Source organism: Corythoichthys intestinalis, chromosome 7 (assembly GCF_030265065.1).
Source record: "Corythoichthys intestinalis isolate RoL2023-P3 chromosome 7, ASM3026506v1, whole genome shotgun sequence".
In the NCBI taxonomy this organism is placed as follows: domain Eukaryota; kingdom Metazoa; phylum Chordata; class Actinopteri; order Syngnathiformes; family Syngnathidae; genus Corythoichthys; species Corythoichthys intestinalis.
Window position 1 is genome coordinate 22,861,822 of NC_080401.1, and position 24,523 is coordinate 22,886,344.

General features: G+C 40.2%; 1 protein-coding gene across 4 annotated transcripts in view; it reads left to right on the plus strand.

Annotated features, from left to right (window-relative positions):
• The window catches only part of LOC130918572 (microtubule-associated serine/threonine-protein kinase 3-like), an 88,404-nt gene that overhangs the window by 15,441 nt on the left and 48,440 nt on the right, over positions 1–24,523 (plus strand). For 2 of the 4 annotated variants that reach the window (XM_057840376.1, XM_057840378.1), the window contains 4 exons: positions 1,533–1,621; positions 18,131–18,203; positions 23,066–23,086; positions 23,675–23,753. In XM_057840376.1, the coding sequence (XP_057696359.1) occupies positions 1,533–1,621; positions 18,131–18,203; positions 23,066–23,086; positions 23,675–23,753 (262 nt within the window). The remainder of the gene's footprint in view (positions 1–1,532; positions 1,622–18,130; positions 18,204–23,065; positions 23,087–23,674; positions 23,754–24,523) is intronic. The other 2 variants (XM_057840377.1, XM_057840379.1) reach the window with 1 other exon arrangement.

A 24,523-nucleotide genomic window follows, 5' to 3' on the forward strand; every position in this document is an offset into this window, starting at 1 on the left:
AGGGAGAAAAAAAACGCCACGTTTGACCAATGCTAGACACACTAAACATACTGGAGTTAACTCTCGTAGGAAATGAACGGGAAACGTTCACGACAGTGTTTACTAACCTTTATTTTGTATAAATGCAAAATAATATTGTAGGTATTGCCTCATCGGCAGTCACCCTCTGCAAACATGTTGTACATGGCGGTTGGCCCTCCTCCTGTAAGCTGCGGCCATCTGTAACTTTTCTGTAGCCCAAGTATTCCCATACAGGCAATTTAATTTTCTTCGATGGGGAAAAAGTTCATCGTGTAGCACAGCTGACTCACTGACACTGAGCAGCAACCGGTGGGGGTGGGTTGAGCCTTACAGCTGCAAGCGAGCGATTTCTCCGTGCATTTTTGGGACATAAAAAATACCTAATACCATAGTGACGGTAAGTCAGAAAATATTTGCGGTTTGGAAACCTTGATGTTTTCATACCACGGTATACCTTGAATCCGGAAATTGCAACAAAAACAACAAAATTGCAACGAAAATGCAACATAGTTTCTGCCATACTTTCACAATGCGTGACATTTTCATATTGTACGCAGCTTGCATTGTAGCTGTGTTTGGGTCGGGTCACTCATGTGAGATGGGCTACGTCTCTCCCTCACTCTCCTCACCAGAGTTCAGGATTTGTTTCAAGATGGGCTGCCCTCCATCTCGCTTATTTGGAAACACACAGATTTTTTTTCTTATCTTGGAAAGAGAGAATATACAATGTTGCTTTGCCTTTAAAGGTCTGTGCTGGGATATCATCACACAATAGATGTAACTCGTCGTGTTAGCATAGCATTCGCGTTAGCATTAGCACAACTTTAGTGTGGCAAGCATTCTCTTAAACACTGGGACAACTTAATTTTTTTCACATTCAGTTTGTGGTTTCATCGTGGGTTTAATTGAAAATAATATACTATTTTCCTACTGAGTGTGTATTATCATAACGAAGTTGGCGTTGTCCTTGTAGATGCTACAGTATGTGCTAGTCTGTCTATGTTCATTCGTAATTTTTGGAAACCTTTATTTTTGGACTAAAACATTTGAATTTTACAGACGAAAGCGCTTTGAGTTTCGACTAAAACTAGACGAAATTTGTATGAGATTTCGATGACTAAAACTACACGAAGACAAACACATTTTGAAATGACTAAATATGACTAAGACTAATAAGTTTTTTTGTCCAAAAAACTAAGGCTAGGACCAAAATTAAAAGGGCTGCCAAAAGCAACACTGTTGCTATGGAATCTGTGGACTCAATATATTTTAATTGGTTTTGTTATCATAATGTCATCTAGTCAGGCATTGTGCTTTTATCAACTGTTTTTTGGTGGGCTATTTATTTATTTTTTTAGAAAGAAGAAATGGCTTTACAGGCAGTTGTCTATAGAATTGAACACCTATACCAACATGGTTAATCTACCAGAATTTATAGCGAGTAGGTTTCTGGTATCAATTTTGACTGTTGAAAGTTTCTGCTAATTTTTCCCATTCTTTTTATGCTCCAGCTGTCGCAGCAATAACAGGAAGAGCCTCTGTGTCGGAACACCATCACCCACTTTGTCCAGACCTCTCTCCCCTCTCTCTGTCCATACAGGTAAGAGCCATGCACTGACACGTATATGCGTTTCGGTTATTCTTGGAAGCTAGGAGAAACCAGGCGAGCGAAAGGCAGGGCAGGCTCAAAACTGAACTGGTCTGTGTGTCCGAGACGAACGCATTGCTGGAGGTATCATAGGATTTTACAAGTATTGAAAGACTTGATAGTTTAAAAAATGGGAAAAATACACAATATAATGCTAACATTTTAAGTAGAAATAGATGGAGTGATATTTTGTTGACACGGAAGTTGCTGACAGTTCTTCTACTACTATTTCCTGTAGGGATGGGAACCTCTTGATACCTGACGATACAATACAATTTGCGATACAAAGTTCACGATAACGATGATTTCACTATATGGCGATACAACGATTATTGATTCATTGGTCAGGAAATCATTCTAGGATATTTTTCAAAACGACTAATAAACAGAAAAACACCCAATCCATTTGAACTGGGAGGGTGGCTGCAAATGAACCCCTCCCACTTCAAACGGGCTCCTCCCACTTCTATGGCTGTCAGTGGCAGCCAATAGACCCTACTCACCTACGTCACAAAATGGGCGTGTCGCTGTTTCCGGCCGCCATATTGTACCTCTTTTTCAGACCTATTCTCATTGTTTTCAATTAGTCGAGCAAGTTATAGAGCAATTCATGGAAGCCCCGGTGTTATCTGACGCTGTAAACTCATTGGATCCGTTGCATAAAAGGCGTTACGTGGAAAAGCTTCAGTTTATCCATTCGCCAGATCCGTATTTGATGCCTAAATCGATGTTTTTCGACCCGCTGGCTTCGCCTGACATCTGATATCCTGATATTTACAACTATCTTGTCCACACAAAATCAGCCTATTCTCACGAAAGTTTGAAAAACTTTAAGAGCTTGGAGGCTTATAAATGCTACGTTGCTGGTTGGGTGAAACAGGTCCTCGTACACGAAAATTCGGCAGGAATCTTGTGCTCGGAAGGTGAGTTACGAAATTTTCAATTCAAAATCTTTTGTTCTTGCTAACATCCACTGTCAAGTCTAATGTATTTCATGTCATTTGTCAATGGAGCTAGGGCTTTTAATGTTTATATGGTTTAGCAATAGCACTCTGACTACATACATACGTGTATGTTGTCGGCGATTAGCCTAGCAATGATCTTAATTGTGGTTGTCAGCCCAAAACCCTCTAAATATATATTAAATGCATCTTACCAGATATAAAATGACTACTACATAATCTGCGGTAGTCGTTTGGAGCCCAGTTTTCTCGTCGAATTGCAGCAGTCAATGTCGGTCTCCTCTTCGGGTCTCTCGGAATACGGTAAAAATTCAAGTCTCTCCGTCTATCTTCTCTGTTTTTGCAACTGACCGCCACACACGACTTCGCCGTTTTGATTATTAATGTTAACGAGCAGAAAAACACGCCATAATAGGAGGAATTTACGAAGCGCTAATGCATTAACATGACTAGTATCCGGACATCATGGCGCGGGGGCGTGGCTGTGACGTCACGTGAGTAGGGTCTATAGCAGGCAACGAGGTCTTTTTGGGCCATTTTAGGTCATTACCTGTTGATTTTCAGTCACTTCCTGTTGATTTTGGTGGATTTTATGCCCCACTACCAGTGTTATTAATCTTACTTTAAAAAACTAATTAACAGAAAGTGACCTGTAAATGCCCCGAAAATTGGAAATACAGTCTGCAAATGCTCTGGTTTCGAATTTTCGCCCTTCCCAGTCTTAATGATTAGACGTTGTGCAACGTCAATGGCAGACATGGAGTTAAGTTCGACACTGTTATGGTGGAAGATTTTGGAGGCAACTTGTTTTTTCCTTATTTTATTTTCAAACATTGACACCTATTTAAAACGATATTTCGATTCTTGGCATGAGTGTAACGATAACCTTTTAGGATGCAAAATATCATGATATATCACCATTTCGCTATTTTGTCACAACCCTAATTTCCAATATATTTGGTCAATCTGTGCATGTAAAAATATTTCTTTCCGGTTGAAAGTGTGATGCCAAAGTGTCCATGAAACAGTGCATCTGATCATAATTTTAATCTCAACGCTGATCGGATTAAAGAATTTGTTCATGTGAACATAGCCAATGACGCCATCATATTTTGTCTTTATCTGAAGTACTGTGTTTGTGAATAAGGCTATTCATTTATTAACTTAGTAATTAACATTAATGACAATTACATTAATGAATCACTAGATAGCTGTGTGTAGACCTCCACGTGATGTGAGTAAAACAGATCTTGTCAACTATTAAACATCTATAATGTTATTTAAAGTATATAGTGAATTACTGCCATGTAATATACAAGACCTTTTTAAAGTTCGGGAGAGTACGCTTAGTCTGCGAGGTTCTGGAGATTTTGTGTTACCCAGATTTCGAACAACTTGCAAACATTTTTGTGTGTCTGTATGTGGAGTGAAACTTTGGAACAATTTAGACAATCACTTCATGCATTTTCAAAATTTCCAAAAATTTTAATTGTTGTATAAAAATATTGTCTGGTCACAGTGTAATGACATTTGCTGACGATGTATGTAGCTGTTCTTCTGTATTGGTGATTATAATGACAATTATTGTTAATGAACCAACTTTGAATTTGTTTGGTCTAGTTGGTTGTCTATTGGTTTAGTTGTTTTTGTGTGTTTTCTTGTTTTTTTTTTCCTTCTCTCTCTTTCATTGTGGGGAAAGGAGTATCCCACACAAAAAAAGATGCTGGATGATGAGACCAGGGTTGGGATTAAATAAGGTTTTCTTCTTCCCACTCCCTTTTGAGTGCAAATAATTATTATCAATTATACCATATTTCATTTTCTTTTTGCATGCCGGGAAAAAAAACGAAGGGTGCTACTGTGACTGATTTCCCAATAAAATGGTGTTGAAAAATAAATCTATGACAGAAATGTTCAAAGTCCGGCCCGGGGGCCAAATGCGGCCCATGGTCAAATTTCATCCGGCCCCCAGCCTCTGTCATAAAATCAATAAAGTCTGGCCCGCACACAGACTTAATAAATTGGTCAGCAGTACTGCTACCAGCATATGAAGTAGCTTACACACTAAATGCTGCTCCTCATTTACCCACTAAAAGGCAGCAGAACTCCAAACAACATTACCCCATGTGACCCTTTACTTCCAATTTTCTAAAATGGCGACAATCAACAAAAAAAGAAAGTTGACTGCGACGGCCGACGCTTGAAGGATAGGTGGAAATTGGACTATTTCTTCACTAAAATACGCAACAACTGTGTCTGCCTCATTTGCAGAGACAGTCACTGTTTTGAAAGAGTTCAATGTGAGGCGATATTACCAAACAAGACACGCTGACATGTACGACAAGATTACAGGGAAGATATGCAGATATGCAGATATGCAAATTGAAGCAACTTAAAGCTAGTTTAACTTCACAGCTGCAGTATTTCGCAAGAGCCCGAGAGTCGAAAGAGATCGCTACAAAGGCTAGTTGGGAGATTGTTGAAATGAATAATTAAAAAGAATAATAAAGTAAATATGACACAGAGAATGCCTTGCTAAAATTTGCTTAAATATAATGTTATACATAAAGGCCGTCAGTCAAGGTCGGCCCCCCGCATTTTTCCACACAAAATCTGGCCCCCTTTGCAGAAAGTTTGGACACCCCTGCTCTATGTGGAAACAAAATTGAACTGAACCGTACTGCTAAAGCAATGATCATATACAGTACATTTATAAAAAGTAGGTTATGTCATATGACCTTGGCAAAAGCCTGCTCTCTTTATTAAAGGACAAGAAGGTTGCATTGTTACCTACAGCCTAAAAGTAGAGCAACTGTTGATGTAATGACAATTACCTAGTGTTGAATAGTTTTGCTCTCATGTAACACAGAATCCGGTGTGGTTGCTTTCTGGTTTTTATTTAATTATTTATCTGTAAGCTTAAGCAACCAACCACCAACATGCGCGCATACACTTACACACCCGCCCACCTCTTTTGTTTGTTTGCAATTTACTTGTCTTGCTCAAAGAGCAGTTAGATGTATTGGTGGCAGCAGGTGGTTTGTTGTTGAACCAGTCTCAATACCATTTAATGTAACTTAAGCTCAGCAGGATATACAGATCTTTGCTGCTCAGCACATTGTGGAGCAAACTATTTAAGATCATTTTGGTACAAGCAAGAAATGTGCTGCTTCTCTGGTTTCACGATGCTAAGATCTTGTTTCCTCTTTTAAGGGTGAGTGAGGTCATGTTGCCTTAGATCCCCTATTAGCTTCCCAACAATTTGGAAGTCATGTGTCCTCTTGGACCCACAAGAATACCATGTCCTAACCTGACAAACAAAGAAGCTCAAACCTTCGTCTGAACTCACATTTCTACAGATTAGAATAGCAACTTTTATGTGTCAGTGTGTTATAAATGAATACATAAGTGATTCAAGAAAAATGAGTATGAGCTTCTTAGGTTAAAGTTTGGAAACCGTCTGACCCACTAATGAGATATTGTAGGGTTTTTCAGGCTTTAATGTTTTGCTACTTTTTACAAGACCTAGAACCATCCAGTCCACATTGCCTCATCAATGAAATCTCTCTTCAAATTATGCAGAAACCTGAACCTTATCTGTGAAAATCTAATGTTAAAAAGAAAAAAATGCTGACAAAAAAGAGGTTCTTGCTCATCTTTACTCACATTTACAACCTGGTGTGTTTGCTGCCTAAATTAACTTTACAAAGTACCAATGTGTTAGTAGGCAACACAAAAATCCGGTGACAGATTTCTGTTACTGAAACCCCACTGTAATACAATATTTTGTTTACTCTTGTCTTAGACAATTTAAGTTTTGTGTAGCACTTTAATAGGACACCGTCCTGTGAGAACGTGTTCTTTGGCTTCTGTAGACTGACAATTTAACATGAATGCTTTAAACAAAGCAAGGGACTTTGTGCTATATTGAGTTGAATTAGAGCGCCTCCAATATGGCAGTTTTGCAGCGTCTGTGTATAAAAGAACCAATGGAAGCACCAAGATCAAACACAATCCCTCATCTCTACTTCCATTGGTATTTCAAATATATCAGTGTATTGTTAGTTCATTCCAGATCCGTTTTAGAATCCAAAATCAGAAAACAGTTAACTTATTTCATTTCTGGTTTTCGAAATACAAAATCAGAAAACAAATATTGACCTATTTTTTGCTGTTTTGATTTTATTTTGAAATTAAAAATGAATATGAGATGGTAAATGGTGTTATACTTATATAGCGCTTTTCCACCTTTCAAGGCGCTCAAAGCGCTTTACACTATCTCGCCATTCACCTACTGGTGACGCAGAGAATGGAATTATTATAGTAAGTTTGTTCTATTTGTTTTGGGTTTGTATCATTTTCGATGTGTTGTTAATCTTACTTTAAAAAAGTAATTAGTTACAGTTACAAATTACTTCTCCCAAAAAGTAATTCAGTTAAAAACTCAGTTACCTCAATGTAAGAGTAATTAGTTACTCGGCAAAGTAACTGACGTTACTTGTCATGTTCTACACGTTATTACAGATCCATTCTATAACGTCTTTCAAATCAAATATGTTTATATTAACTACCATAATTTTCGCACTATAAGGCGCACCTGAATATAAGCCGCCACCCACCAAATTTGGCACAAAACTGCATTTTTTTCATAGATAAGCCGCACCTGTCCTCAGTGTATTATGGGATATTTACACCAAAAGATATTAACCAGTAACACTATTTGACAGTGGCATCATATGACTGTCATAAGACCAAATGAACCACTGTGAAGCTTTGAACCAATTGGCTTCATTTTGCCATCACTGCTCCCTTGTGGGAGACAGTCAACCTCTGCTTCCACCTGCTGTCAACACTGTTGTTGTCCAACATGCCTCCTAGATTGTATTGCAGCGCTACAGATGTAAATAACAATCAAAATTCATGTTCTGTGGTAATTATTTCTTCAGTTACTGTTCCGTTTGTTTCATTAACTGCTAGTTTTTGTATTTGGTAACTTTATTTGACAGTGGTGCCATAAGACTGTCATTAGACAATCATAATTACGACATGAAACTGTCATGAGCATTAATGAATGCTTATAACAGATGTCATTCAGTGTTATCCAGCAAATTATTTGACTTTTGAATGGATGTAAAAGATCCAAGCTGGACATAAATGGGGTTAGTGACATACAGTGCCTTGCAAAAGTATTCGGCCCCCTTGAATCTTGCAACCTTTCGCCACATTTCAGGCTTCAAACATAAAGATATGAAATTTAATTTTTTTGTCAAGAATCAACAACAAGTGGGACACAATCGTGAAGTGGAACATCATTTATTGGATCATTTAAACTTTTTTAACAAATAAAAAACTGAAAAATGGGGCGTGCAATATTATTCGGCCCCTTTACTTTCAGTGCAGCAAACTCACTCCAGAAGTTCAGTGAGGATCTCTGAATGATCCAATGTTGTCCTAAATGACCGATGATGATAAATAGAATCCACCTGTGTGTAATCAAGTCTCCGTATAAATGCACCTGCTCTTTGATAGTCTCAGGGTTCTGTTTAAAGTGCAGAGAGCATTATGAAAACCAAGGAACACACCAGGCAGGTCCGAGATACTGTTGTGGAGAAGTTTAAAGCCGGATTTGAATACAAAAAGATTTCCCAAGCTTTAAACATCTCAAGGAGCACTGTGCAAGCCATCATATTGAAATGGAAGGAGCATCAGACCACTGCAAATCTACCAAGACCCGGCTGTCCTTCCAAACTTTCTTCTCAAACAAGGAGAAAACTGATCAGAGATGCAGCCAAGAGGCCCATGATCACTCTGGATGAACTGCAGATATCTACAGCTGAGGTGGGAGAGTCTGTCCATAGGACAACAATAAGTCGTACACTGCACAAATCTGGCCTTTATGGAAGAGTGGCAAGAAAAAAGCCATTTCTCAAAGATATCCATAAAAAGTCTCGTTTAAAGTTTGCCACAAGCCACCTGGGAGACACACCAAACATGTGGAAGAAGGTGCTCTGGTCAGATGAAACCAAAATTGAACTTTTTGGCCACAATGCAAAACGATATGTTTGGCGTAAAAGCAACACAGCTCATCACCCTGAACACACCATCCCCACTGTCAAACATGGTGGTGGCAGTATCATGGTTTGGGCCTGCTTTTCTTCAGCAGGGACAGGGAAGATGGTTAAAATTGACGGGAAGATGGATGCAGCCAAATACAGGAACATTCTGGAAGAAAACCTGTTGGTATCTGCACAAGACCTGAGACTGGGACGGAGATTTATTTTCCAACAGGACAATGATCCAAAACATAAAGCCAAATCTACAATGGCATGGTTCAAAAATAAACGTATCCAGGTGTTAGAATGGCCAAGTCAAAGTCCAGACCTGAATCCAATGGAGAATCTGTGGAAAGAGCTGAAGACTGCTGTTCACAAACACTCTTCATCCAACCTCACTGAGCTCGAGCTATTTTGCAAGGAAGAATGGGCAAGAATGTCAGTCTCTCGATGTGCAAAACTGATAGAAACATACCCCAAGCGACTTGCAGCTGTAATTGGAGCAAATGGTGGCGCTACAAAGTATTAACGCAAGGAGGCTGAATAATATTGCACGCCCTACTTTTCAGTTTTTTATTTGTTAAAAAAGTTTAAATTATCCAATAAATTTTGTTCCACTTCACGACTGTGTCCCACTTGTTGTTGATTCTTGACAAAAAATTAAAATTTTATATCTTTATGTTTGAAGCCTGAAATGTGGCGAAAGGTTGCAAGGTTCAAGGGGGCCAAATACTTTTGCAAGGCACTGTAATTTGCTGGATGACACCTAATGACATAAGTATTCAGTATTGCTCATGATAGTGTCATGTCATAATTATGACGGTCTTATGACAGTCTAATGACGCCGCTGTCAAATGAAGTGTTACCTATTAACCCAAATAAATCAACAAATAAGCCGCACTGGACCATAAGCCGCATGATTCAAAATGAAGGAAAAGAGTAGCGGCTTATAGTCCGAAAATTACGGTAATTGAATTGAACTTTTTCATTCCCCCCAAAAACATAGGTCAACCTTTTTTTTTTTTTTAATTTTACTTCTTAAAGTTTGTATACAATTTCATTCTTAAACTTTAAAATGCTGTGAGGGACATAAAAAGCCTAAAAAAACACATGCGGTTTATGGATACGTTTTCAAGAAATGTTTAGGCCAAGTTACCATTTTTGGTAATAAAAAAACAAAAACAAATTATTATTATATTGTAGCCTCTACAAGGACAACACCCACTTGGTGATGAAAATGCATTCTGAACAGGAAAACAGTCTATTATTTTCAACTAGTTGTACCCACCTGAACGCCACGAACTGTATGGGGAAAAAAAAAAAAGTTTCCTGAGCGTTTAAGATGAGGCACGCCACGCTAAATCCTAATGCTAGCGAGAATGCGAATGCTATGGTACCACTCCAAGCCAAAAAGCATCGCGTTTGCAATGGCGTCACAGCCCACATCCCCTCCTCCCCTCTCCCGCTCTCAGACGTCTCTCGTCATTCAACCAAATTGGAGTAGCACACGCCTTCACGTCCTCAGTAACTGTAACGGTGTTGCAAAGATGGGAAAAGTAATTAATTAGATTACTCACTACTGACGTTAGTTACACCGTTATGCTCTAACGCTGTTATTGGGTTTTGACCTGGAAGTTGGGTGATTCCATTGATGGGTGAACTGAGCAGCATGGTAGCTAACGCTGTACAGTTAGGACTGCAGCTAGTATTAGTACTAGCAACTAGTAATTGAGTATTCCACTGAAAATTCCATCGATTAATCGAGTAATCGGAGACAACATATTTTTTGTAGCTAAAGGGCAATTATATATATACATGAGAAAACAAGACATTTCACCTAATATTGAACCATTTTTAGGCAATCAATGTCTTTATTTTAAATTTCAAATGTATCCGCAGCCTCTCCCTTCTTCCTCTACGCACGTGACGTCAACGCGTTGTGCTGCATTAAAACTAGTCTGGGCAAAACGTCATGCTTAGAGCTGGCAAAATTAAACGATTCCTTGAGGCGGAGAAAATGCCTCGCTCAATTTTTAAAATCGAGTTACTCGAATTTTTCGAATAATCGTTTAAGCTCTAGTTATTATTGCTTACTCTTTTTTGTCAAGGATGGCGTACATGTACTTGCTTTTTAAAGAGGGGGAAATGTGTCACTTGTGTGGTGTTGTTTTGTACATAATTCACCTAGAGGAACTTCTGCGTGCGTTGTATGCTCCGCCCGGACCTAACAGGAAGTTACATTCCTTCTGTTGTTCTCACGTGTGTCTGTTTTGAGTGCAAGCTCCATTGAGTGGAAAAGTACACCTTTCCAGTTTTCGACCCAAACACTGGGCCTCCAACTCCTTCTTCCTAGCACCCACTCACTGTATATAGCCTTCTCTATCCCTGTGAACAGGTTTCAAGATCCGCATGGTTAAAGACTGGCATTACTGAAAAAAGTCAACAACTTCCGGGTCACAAGATATCAAATATAATAAAAATAAAAAACGAATAGAACAAAAATACCATGATAATTCCGTTCTCAGAATTTCTATTTTCAATTTTAAAACAAAATTGAAAAAAACAAAAAAGAGGCCGTTATTTGTTTTCTGATTTGGAAACGAGAAATGAAATAACAAGATGTTATCCGTTTCCCGATTTTGGATTTTAAAACAGATATGGAATGAACAAATGGTGTGCTGATATACCGTATTGGCCCGAATATAAGACGATGTTTTTTGCACTGAAATAAGATTGAAAAAGAGGAGGTCGTCTTATAACTGCGGCCTAAAACAAAAAAAAAAACTGCGGCCTAGACATATACCCATTCACGACGCTGGATGGCGCCAGTCATCAATGAATCGAATGCTGAACGCGACTCCGGCGGCCAAAGCGAACCCCTGACACGAAGAAGAAAGTGGTAAGAAGGAAAAGAGAAGAAAATACCGGTAATAGAAGAGATAACCGAAAATGGAGAAACTTCGCGACAGTTTGGAGAAAAGTGGGTCGAAGATTGGCCAGGTCAACCGGCAGCTGAGGAGAAGTTATGACGCAAACTTCAAGTTGATGGTGATAAATGAGGCGGTGTCTTCAAACAACTGCAAAGCGGCTGTGAAATATGGTGTCACAGAGTGTAATGTACGGAGATGGAGAGCTCAAAAAGATCGCCTAAAAAATGCTCACAGTCAGAGAAAAGCTTTCCGTGGTCGTCGGAGCGGCCGCTTCCAAGAACTTGACAGGAGGGTGTGCGCGTACGTGTACACGAAACGAAAGGACGGGATGCCCATCAGCAGAGCTATCATTCAGCTCAAGGCTGTTGAAATAGCCAAAGAGCTAAACATACCCACCGCTGACTTCAAAGCAAGCCTCGGCTGGTGTAAAAGAATGATGCGGCGTAACGGACTAGCGCTGCGACGCAGAACAAGTCTAGCCCAGCGCCTGCCCTCTGACTTTGGAGAGAAGCTGTTGTCTTTTCAGCGCTATGTAATCACCTTAAGGAAAAAGCACTTATACCCACTGGATCAGATTGGCAATGCTGATCAGACACCTGTGTTTTTTGACATGCCAACACCTGTCACTGTACACAAGAAAGGTGAGAAGTCAGTTACTATAAAATCCACTGGAAATGAGAAGAGCCGCGTTACCGTCATGTTAGCCTGCCTCGCAGACTGAACCAAACTCCCTCCGTATGTGGTTTTAAAACGTAAGACAGTACCTAAGGAGGCGGTGCCAGCTGGCATTATTGTACGTGCCCAGGAAAAGGGCTGGATGGAGACGGAGCTTGTAGTGGACTGGCTCAAGGTTGTGTGGGGCAGACGGCGTGGGGGACTCCGACACAAGAGGAACATGCTGATTTTGGATGCATTTCGTGGACACTTGTCTGATCCAGTCAAAAAACAAGTGAAGGCGATGAACGGCGACTTAGTGATCATTCCGGGAGGAATGACAAGTCAGCTGCAGGTGTTGGATGTTGTGGTCAACAAATCATTCAAAGACAATTTGCGAAAGAAATACACAGAGTGGCTCCTGTCTGGTGATCACGCATTCACACCAACAGGAAAGATTCAAAAGCCTTCGGTACGTTTGCTCTGTGAGTGGATCCTCCACGCATGGGAGGCAGTTTCCCCAAAGAGCATCATCCACGGGTTTAAAAAATGTTGTATATCAAATGCTCTGGATGGCAGTGAGGATGACGTGCTATGGGAGGAACCAGCGGAGCCAGAGGATGGGAGTGAGGACAGTGACACGGAGCATAGCGAGGCAGAGGATGTTTGTGAGGAGTAATGTTCTCTCATGACTGTTTGCATTATTTTATTGCAGTGTTTTTCCATCTTCCGATGTGTTTCAAGACTTCAGTGACAGTTAGATAGTTCAGATATTAAGTTTTGAATGTGAAATTAAATGCCTTTTCTCTCAAATATATTGTTATAATCATTTGTTTCAGATGTATTGTAATTATTTTCAGTATAAAAATTAATTTGGTGTTCAAAAAGTCTTTTTTCAAACTTGAGTCTTGAAAAAGAGGGGGTCGTCTTACAATCGGGGTCGTCTTATATTCGGGCCAATACGGTATTATATTATTATTATTATAATATTACATATTAGAGGCGTGCGAAATTTCTGATTCTTAGATTATTCGCGATTCGGCTGTGGAAGATTGGAGAACGATTCACAAACATCCAAATTCCGATTATTCAATTATACCAAGTGTAAAGTGGTAACAAAACACAGTCAGCGCGGTCTTCGGGACGTAATGAGGAACGGACCGAGAGTAAATATCATGTTCAACTGATGCCGCTAGATAAAAAAATAAATATTACTTGACTGCGGCTGACAGCTGCTAACAGATGCAAACAACGCCAAGTTGCTAGTTGCTACAAACATACTGTATGGCTACGGTAAATATCACATACATGTAGAACTAGATGCGAAATGACAGACTTGCCGGCGTTAGTAAACAGCTGCCATCTTAAAGCAGTAGACTTCTCTAGAAGGCTCAATTGTAGCGAACCTAATAAATTTTTATCTAAAATACTCCTAAATCGGCAAAATCTTGACTTGAATCTATGTTTAAATGATGAAACGGTTTTAAAACTTTGACATGTCAAAAGTAGACAGAAGGGAAATTGTGGAATAACGTGAGCAATTTTAACAACTTTAACTGTTGATTCACAACATTAAATTAATTAATTAAACGCCAGTGGGGAGATGGTGCAGCCCGCCATTATATAGACAGGCATAATGGCGGGCTGCACCATCTCCCCACTGGCGTTTACCATGGCAATGGAGCTCATCATTCGCGCATCGCGGTGGGTGGTTGGAGGGGAGCGTTTGAAGAGCGGGCTGCGCCTTCCTCCAATCAGGGCGTACATGGACGACATGACGACAATTACAACAACAAGCGCATGCACCAAGCGACTGCTGGATAAACTCCAAGGAAACATCAAATGGGCACGAATGGAGATAAAACCCAGCAAATCTCGCAGTATCTCCATTGTCAAAGGTCAGCTTGCAAATGAGAGGTTCCACGTCAACGGCGAGCCAATACCAACAGTTCTGGAGAAGCCAATCAAAAGCCTTGGCCGCTGGTATAGTGCAGAACTTAAAGACTCGAAGCAGGTGGAACAACTCAGGCAGGATACCATCACGGGCCTCAAGCAGATTAACAACACTGCTCTCCCGGGGAAATTAAAGCTGTGGTGCTTTCAGTTTGGACTGCTGCCCCGTCTTAGGTGGCCAATCTCCGTCTACGAGGTCACCTTATCCCACGCCAATCGACTAGAGAGACTGGTGAATGCACAGGTGAGGAAGTGGCTTGGACTGCCAAAATGCCTTAGTAGCATTGGCCTGTATGGCAACGGAGCCCTCTCCCTACCAATCTCAAGCATAGTGGAGGAGTACAAATGTGCCAAAGCAAGGCTGGAGATGACCCTCACAGAATCCCGAGATCCATTCGTCAGAGGTGCTGCTCCAACCCTAGCAACGGGGAGGAAATGGAAGCCATCTGCAGCAGTCGCATTTGCAAAGACCGCCCTCAGACACCGGGATATAGTGGGGCACGTCCAACATGGCAGAGGGGGCCTTGGATTGGAAGCAACAACACCCACATGGCAAAAGGCTACTCCAACCGAACGGCGGCACATGGTAGTGGAGGAGGTGCGCCACCAGGAGGAAGCAGCTAGGTGTGCCAAAGCAGTCTCCCAAGCTCAGCAAGGCCGCTGGATGAAGTGGGAGGGTGTGGAGAGGAGGAAAATCACCTGGAACGAGCTGTGGAGCATGGAGTCTAGCAGGTTGAGCTTCATCATAAGAGCCACATATGATGTTCTGCCTTCTCCAACCAACCTTCATCTTTGGTATGGAGAGGACCCAGCCTGTCACCAATGTGCAGCCTCAGCAACCCTCAAACACATCTTGGTGGGTTGCAAAGCCGGCCTGACCCAAGGAAGATACACCTGGCGCCACAACCAGGTCTTAAAGTGTTTGGCTGCCGAACTTGAGAACAAGAGGGTATCCACCAATGCCATGCCTCTAAACGCCCAGGTTACCGTCCCACAGAAAATGTTTGTCCGGGAAGGGGAGAAACGGCGGAACAAGTCATCTCCCCCGGAATCTGGCCCATTGAGCGCAGCCCGGGATTGGGAAATGCGAGTGGACCTCAACCAGAGGCTCACCTTTCCACCCGAAATTGCAGCAACCAATCTGCGACCAGACCTGGTCCTCTGGTCCAAATCCTGCCGGCATGTTTTCATCGTTGAGCTGACTGTCCCGTGGGAGGATGCCATCGATGAGGCATTTGAACGGAAGAGGCTGCGGTATGCCAACTTAGCAGCTGAAGCAGAGGAGCGGGCTGGAACGTGAAGGTGTGGCCAGTGGAGGTCGGCTGCAGAGGCTTTGTAGCAAGGTTCACCGCAAGGCTCCTGAAGGAGGTGGGGATCAGAGGGCAGGCCCAACGGAAGGCAATCAAAGAACTTGCCACTGCAGCAGAGCGGAGCAGTCACTGGCTGTGGCTGAAACGCAGGGACGCAACATGGGCTGCCAAGTGACCGTGCGGTGCCACCGCTTGACACTCACCCAGGTCTGATCAGCCTGTGGTGGGCCAACCCCAGCAGAGGGTGTATTGTGTTAAGTGGCCGAAACACCTGATGAAGCTGGGGCACACAACTGATGATGTGTCGAGCTGGTGGCACCGCTCAGTCAGTGACTAAGTCCACCCCACCCAAGAGGACCTCAACTGCTGTGCTGATTAATTTACTTTGGGATCTATAACAACTAGTCCTATTAAGAAGTCAGTAGTTGAATTTAGTTTAAAGCTGCTGATACAGAATGGGGACTTGAGTATTTTCTTTACTGTTTTTAGGTGATAACGTGATACTGAAATATTAGTTTGGTTTAGCCTGAGAGGATATTTGAACAATTTTGGAACTAATGTACAAAACATTAAAAGTGGGGGGTACATCAATAATCGATTTTACAATCGAATTGGAGCCTCTGAATCGTAATCGTAATCGTATAGTTAGGTGCCCTAAGATTCCCACCTCTATTACATATGCACCCATTTATACATTTTCTATTGCGTTTGGTCCTCATTAGTGGGCAAAAGGCTGGTTACGTCTTTGATTGCTTTCTAGCCAATCGCAGGGCATGAATAAAGAAACAACCATTCAATAAACCGCACTGGACTATAAACTCCAGGGTTCAAAACAGGGACGCAAAGTAGCCGCTTAAAGTCAGAAGATCACGATATATTCATAACACATTGTACTGACACCCCCCTCAAAAATTTGGTTAGGGTTCAGTCGTTGGTTTGTTTATTAACGTGCCAGAAAGTAAATCACCGTTGATAATTTTTGTCCAAAGTAAAAGATGTTTGTAAGTCTTATTATCTGTCTTATTACATAGATTATCACATCAAGTGCTGCTCATAGAATTACAAAACTGGCAGAAGAACGACAAAACACCAGAAAGACCAAAAAAAAAAAAAAAAAAAAACCCCACAAAAAATCAAAACAAAACGGCACACACCGTTCCAAGTGAAGCTGTGGTAATTACTTCCAAAAGTGTGATTTCAGAATAAGATTTTTTGAAGTTCACCACATATTATTGTAGCATGTTAATTAAAATATATTAAAGATTGTTTAATAAAGCCGCAGTTCCTCAGGTTAAAAAAAAAATCTCATTGCTCTCTGCTTTGTCGTTTTTATTGATGGGGAAGGAGAATTTTTGGGAATCAGATTTAAAAAAAAAAAAAAAAAATTATCCATGCAAGTATTTCAATACAGCCCATTTTGTTTGTGGCTATAGAGTAACTTTTTAGTCAATAACTTTTTTTTTTTTTTTTTGCAAGTTCTTTTTGCGACTGGCCCCACCTCATGCCTCCTCCCACAAACACGATGCCTGACAAGAGGATTCACACACAATGAAACAAATGTGCCCCGTTGCTGAAACTGATGCACAGAGTCAACCATGTTTTTATCCAATCTGTCTGGAGCCAAGAAAAAAAAGCATTTGTAAACTGGCAAAATTATCAAATCCATCGTCATTGGTCGTGAGATTATTGATTATTGTGCCATCTTTTTTTTGGGGGGTGGCTGCCTTCTTTATTGACAGTTTTAGTGACATTCTACCTAATGATATGAAGCAGCTGCACTCTCTGGAAAGTTGTGAGTCGACGCTCCTCATGCCAGCAGTGTGTGGATGCGCAATCTGCCGAGGATTATCTCATAACAGAGTGCTGTCCGTCTCTAATCGCCTCCATCTCTTAGTTTTAAAATGGTGCTCAACCCATTAGGGCCTGTCTGACTGACACTCGTTCCCCAATTACGGCTATTCATAACTAGGTGCTGGAATGTTTGGAAATGTAATACCAAGATAATCTTTTCTATCATTCAGAGGTGCTTGTTGCTGTGGTGATTGACGGTCTATGCATAACAATGAAGTCATTGAACAAATATTACCATCTGCTCATTTGCAGCACCTTCAAATTTCCTTTATTTCCCCTGTGTAAGTTTTTAAAATGCCCGGAGGGATGTTCTCACTTTGCTGTTGTTGTTCTTTTCCTCGGGACAGTAACTAAAATGCTACAATTTATTATTCGTTCACGTATCACAATGAAATTTGATAGGTTTATTCTCGGGATTTATATGCATTCTTCATCGGAGCTGGATTTTTACATTTTTTTGTTGTCTGATTAATTAGATTAATTAATTGCGGAATTAATATTGCTTCTCTGTCATTCGTGGATGGATCACAGTGACATTTGGTGGGTAAACATTATTCTAGTGATGTATATGCATTCATCCTCTGAGCTCTATTTCGATTTTTTTTTTTTTCTGTCTCAGGGTTAATCAATTATAATAATTATTGCAGACTTATTGTTGCCTGTATGATCCACGTTAGCCAGTAGAGGGTGATGGGCATTTGTTTTTTTTGAATAACTGATAGTAATTTAATTTTTTTCCCTCATTCAGCCGCAAGCAGCCCACTGGACAGCCCTCGAAATGTGTCGACTGGTGCCTGCCTCAACTTTCCGTTTGCCCGAAGGTATTTCTGCACTGTTTCCATTTACGAAAGTATTTTAAATTTCTTTGAAATAATTGAAGGTTCTGGAGCTTTGATTTTTTTTTTTTTCATATTTTTGCATCACTTTGAGGGTATGAAACCCATAATGTTCAGAAACATGCCTCAAAATTTTCTTATTCATCCAAGTCATGTGTAAAAAACAGCCTCTGCTGGTTTTCTCCAGTTACTCTGGCTTCCTCCCACTTCCCAAAAACATGCATGGTAGGTTGATTGAACACTATAGATTGTCCCTAGGTGTGAGTGTATGTGTGAATGGTTGTTTGTCTCCTTTTGCTGTGTGATTGGCTGGCAACCAATTCAAGGTCTACTACTGTAGAATTAGTTGGGATAGCCTCCAGCACCTACGTGACCCTCATGAGGATACTAAGCAGCACAGAAGATGAATTAAAATAACAACAGCCTTTTTTGATTATTTCAATAGCATAAAAGAAATTCCTTCAAAAAAAAAAAAAAAAAAAAAATCTTGCTGTTTACAAGGCTCTCGAGAGTTTTCATGTAAGTTTGAACTCAAGTGACCCAATTAACATTATTGATTCGGAAACAATAATAGAAAACATAAGTACCATTTTCTTCCTGTGAGACTTGTCTCTGCAAGCTCATGGTGACAACGCGGCTACAAGCATGCATACCTTTTTGTCTGCCAGATCTTCAAGGCGAGGATGAGTTTACTGCCATGCACCGTTAACCACCGTTCCTATAGCAACATGTCTCTTACAAGCATGTGTAGCCTACAAGTCAAGCTAAAAGTGGAATGGAACTTTGAAGTCACTTAAAAACAGCGTAATAGAAAACTCAGGAGGAGTTCAGATCATTCATTTTGAAACCTATTGAGGTAAATAAATAATATAAACAAATAATACATGTGTAGCAACCTCTGGAATATGTACATACAGTGGTATGAAAAAGTATCTGAACCTTTTGGAATTTAGCACATTTCTACATAAAATCACCTTCAAATGTGATCTGATCTTTGTCAAAATCACACAGATGAAAAAACAGTGCCTGCTTTAACTAAAACCACCCAAACATTTATAGGTTTTCATATTTTAATGAGGATAATATGCAAACAATGACAGAAGACGAAAAAATAAGTAAGTGAACCATCACATTTAACATTTTGTGCCCCCCCCATTTGGCAGCAATCACTTCAACCAGATGCTTGCTGTAGCTACAGATCAGTCTGGCACATCGATTAGGACTAATCTTGGCCCATTCTTCTCTACTGACACTCTTGTAGTTCGGTCGGATTCCTGGGATTTCTGGCATGAATCACTGTCTTTAGGTCTTGTCACAGCATCTCAATGGGGTTCAAGTCAGGACTTGGCCACTCCAGAACGTGTATTTTATTCTTCTGACAGCATTATGAAGTTGATTTACTTCTGTGTGTTGGATCATTGTCTTGTTGCAGCATCCATACTCTTTTTAGCTTCAACTGTCTGACAGACGGCCTCAGGTTTTCCTGCAAAACATCCTGGTAAACTTTTGAACTCATTCTTCCATTAGTGATTGCAAGTTGTCCAGGCCCTGAGACCGCAAAACAGCCCCAAATCATGATGCTCCCTCCACCATGCTTACGGTGGGAGTGAGGTGTTGATGTTGGCGAGCTGTTCCATTTTTCTTCCACACATGACGTTGTGTGTTACTCCAAAACAATTGAACTTTTGTTTTATCAGTCCACAAAATATTTTGCCAAAACTTCTGTGGAGTTTCCAAGTGCCTTTTTGCGAACATTAAACGAGCAACAATATTTTTTTTACACAGCAGGGGCTACCTCTGTGGAGTCCTCCCATGAACACCATTCTTGGCCATAGTTTTACTTATAGTTGATATGTGTACAGAGATATTGGGCTGTGCCAGTGATTTCTGTAAGTCTTTAGCAGACACTCTAGGATTCTTTTTTACCTCTCTGACTATTCTGCGCTGAACTCTTGACATCATCTTTGGTGGACGGCCACTGCTTTGGAGAGAAGCAACAGTGCCAAACTCTCCATTTGTAGACAACTTCTCTGAACATCCAGACTTTTAGAGATGGTTTTGTATCCTTTCCTAGCTTTATACAAATAAAAATCCTTGATCGCAGGTCTTCAGACAGCTCTTTTGACCGAGCCATGATGCACATCAGACAATGCTTCTCATCAAGACAATTCTTACTAGGTGTGTGTTTTGTAGTGGACAGGGCAGCTTTAAACCACTCATCAGTATTGGGCACCCACCTGACTTAAATTGTTCAAGGGTTGAAGGGTTCACTTACTTATTTTCCCCCTTCTGTCAATGTTTGCATTAGAGATGTCCCGATCCAATATTTGGATCGGATCGGACGCCGATATGGGCAAAAAAATGTGCATCGGTATCGGATCGGAACACGGAAAAATTCCGATCCAGTTTTTTTTTTGTAAAGTCCGGTCCGGGTTTTCCAGCGCACCGATTTACATAATCTATTCCAGTTTTTGCTTCGGTTTGCTTAAAATCCGGTCCACATTTTACGACACACCTTCAATACGCTACATTTACATTACCGTCTCCCAATTTACCGAGAGACTTTATCGGTAAAAATGTCAGCTGTGTGGGATCATTTCAACTTAAAGGATGACAAAGACGAAGAGCCAGAGTGCAACATATGCCACAATAAAGTCAAGCGTAGTGGTAAAGCTGTAAGAAGTTTTAATACAACCAACCTAATCAAGCATTTAGCGAAATACCACCGCAAACAATATGAGGAGTATGTTAAGAAAACCGAAGACAAAAAGAAAGGTCCTACGCAACTAACACTGGCAGAAACTTTTGCTATGTGTGACAAACTGGCACTCGACAGTCCCAAAGCCCAGGGAATAACAAGAGTCCTTGCCGAAGAATTCATTCTGGATGATGAGCCATTATCTCGCATGAGTAAAGACGCACCATCCAACACTTAGAACCACGGTACAACATGCCCAGCGGTCATTACATCCTTGAGCGATTCGGCCGTGGAAGATTCGCGAACGATTCAGAAACATCCAAATTCCGATTATTGAAGTATATCAAGTAAAGCGGAACTAATACACAGCACGGTCTTCGGGACGCAATGAGAAACTGACGCCATTGCGTCCCGAGAGTAAACATCATGCTTGTCATAGACCCGGATAATGCCAGTGCTCAACTCACGGCTTTAGCTCAACTCATGCCGCTGGATAAAAAACACAAGAATACCTGACTTCTGCTGACAGCCGCTACAAACTACGTTAACGTCGTTTTACTGGAGATAATAGATTTCATTTGTATATAGAACTAGATACAACACGACAGACTCGACTGCGTTAGCAACATTGAAGTATTGAAAACCAGATGCGTTAGTAAACAGCCGCCATCTTAAAGCAGAAGACTTCCCTAGTAGGCTGTTGTGAACCTTCCAAGCGAACCTAATTAACTTTTTTATCTAAAATACTCCTAAATCGGCAAAATCTTGACTTGAATCTATCTTCAAAACAGTTTTAAAACTTTCACATGTCAAAAGTAGACAGAAGGGAAATTATGGAATAACGGGAGCAATATTAACAACTTTAACAGTTGATTCGCAAAATTAAATGAATTGAATGTAGTTTAAAGCTGCTGATACAGAATGGGGACTTGAATATTTTTATTTACTGTTTTAAAATGTTAACTTGATACTGAAATAGTTGTTTATTTAAACCTGAGAGGCTTTTTATACAATTTTTGTAACTAATGCATGAAACATTAAAAGCATCTAACAGCTTGGGGGATTTTCCACTGAGGTTGTTGGTGTGTTTTGCTTTTTTAAGACAGTTTATATTATTTGCACGTTTTACTGAATGACTATGCCATTTCTGTTTGTTATTTATAATGTTTTGTGTTTGTCACTGAATAAACAGGTCAGTTTCTTGTTACCAACTGTTGTGTGTTATTCAAACTCACCTAATTCAGCTGGCTAGATGTTATCAAGAGTACTAAAACCTTTTTCAACATGAGTCTGACAACTAAGTAAGGAGGCTAAATAACTTTCAACTTTAACACATGCTCAGATAGGTCGGTATCAGTATCGGCCAGTATCGGTATCGGAAGTGCAAAACAATATCGGTATCGGATCAGAAGTGCAAAAACCTGGATCGGGACATCCCTAGTTTGCATGCTATCCTCATTAGAATATGAAAAGCTATAAATGTTTGGGTGGTTTTAGTTAAAGCAAACATTGTTTTTACATCTGTGTGATTTTGACAAAGATCGGATCACATTTAACGGTGATTTTATGCAGAAATGTAAGAAATTCCAAAAGGTTCAGATACTTTTTCATACCACTGTATACTGTACTTGTAAGGCATTGCCTTATGAGAATCCAGCAACAAGAATGGGACAAAGTATAGACGGAAATACTCTGGCCCAATGGATAAAAGTAATTGCCCTCCATAATAAATCATGAATTACTTGTGCCTAATCATGGAATTTTGGGTAGCTGAGTACATTTTCACTGACAACAACTAAAACTCATTACCTCTGTTCAATTAAGAAATCACTTGAAATCACGAATAGAACTTAGAAAAGGTTTTTTTTGGGGGGGGGGGGGGGATTGGGGTTTGTGTTCATGCTCTCATCACGAACTAAAATGTTGCTGTAACAATCTTTGGGCTACTTGTTCTGCAATGAAACTGTTCTTGTTACATAAAACGCTCCTGAGAAGAATTTTAGTATGTGGACAAATGTAAAGTGGCAAGGATGGCAACATTGTCAAGATGAATTCCTCAGATGAATGCCAGAGGTCACAGGATCATTTGCACTGCAGTCTCACTGAAACTCTGCTTTTTCTTCTCTTCTCTCCTCTGCTTTCATCTCAGTCACTTGGCTCGTGCGGACAGGTATCTTCTTTTTCTTGTGGGATAAAAAGTATTTATGTACATTTCTTTGTACATACAATGTTCTTTATATAGTTATCCATACTATAAAAAAATAAACTATTGCTGTATATACCTCCATGCTATAATTTCAAATCCAAAACCTATGAAAAAAGAGAAAAGCTGTATATTCTTGTAGTCGTGCAAAGAGAGCATAAGCAGTGCATACATAGAATTTGGGTTCAACATAGATTTTGTTTCATCTATTTAAGTAACAGTACATGAGGGTAAAACAAAAAAACAACTTTGGAATCACCTCTCAGCACAGCAAAGTCTACACCATTTTAAACACGGTCATGTGAATTTATTCCTGATGCCAAGACCTAACATTAATCTCTACTCTATACTGCTGTCATTGGGTTCTCCAGGTGTACCACTGAAATTACTGGGATTGTGTATAAGATCAATGCTTTTTTTGTTGGCATAGTACAAAAGAGAAATTGGGTGAATAACCAATTGCAATGTTGCCGCACATAACAATAACAAACTCCTGTAGTGTTATGTAGTAATGTTCACATCAAATGTTAACCATTGCTTCATGTCATTTTTCAGAGCTGAGGGTCGTAGATGGTCTCTGGCATCCCTCCCTTCGTCAGGCTATGGAACCAACCCGCCAAGCTCAACCGTTTCAGTAAGTAACTAAAAAATATGGCACCATCCTTCTCGTTGATAGATTTCTTACACCTCATTCAAGCCCAATAGTGCATTAATTTATGCTGCTAGAGACAGCAAATGCCAAGACTGAGTTGACAAACGGCTAATTGTTTTCTAGCATCATCTGTTTGAATGAGTCATAGAGCTAGTCTGTTGAACACAGCCTTGGAGGTAATAGGCACAATCTGTGTGGACCTGTGCAGTCTGTGTATGTGCATGTTTCAAAAAAGGATTCATTGGAGTGTGAAAACCATTGCCTTTTTTAATGATGGCCAAGCTTTTTGTGTTGTTCATTTTTCATGAAGATTGTAGGTACACAGTTGGATTACAGTATTTCAGATTGGATGCCAGTTTGGAATACTCAAAAGTAAGGCTAAGTGACACAGACCAAAAGTCATATCCCGAAGTATTGAGGCTGAATCTCAATATAGGATATAGTTCCTGATATTTTCCTTGCAAAGTGAGAGCATATGTTCAGTCCAGTTAGAGCCAAATTTGAAACGTAACGAGTACGTTGAAACATTTCAATGAATTTCAGTGAACTGTGGCGAAATCAAATACATAACAATTTTCTTCACCTGGGTCATGAAAAATGCTCAATTGTTAAAATAATAAAATGTAAACATAAATACAGGCGTACAGAACTTATTTGAAATTAAAGTGAACATCTGAACTTTATTGATATTCATGATAGGATCAATCATGGTCCAGGTTTTCATATTTTAATGAGGATAGCATGCAAACAAT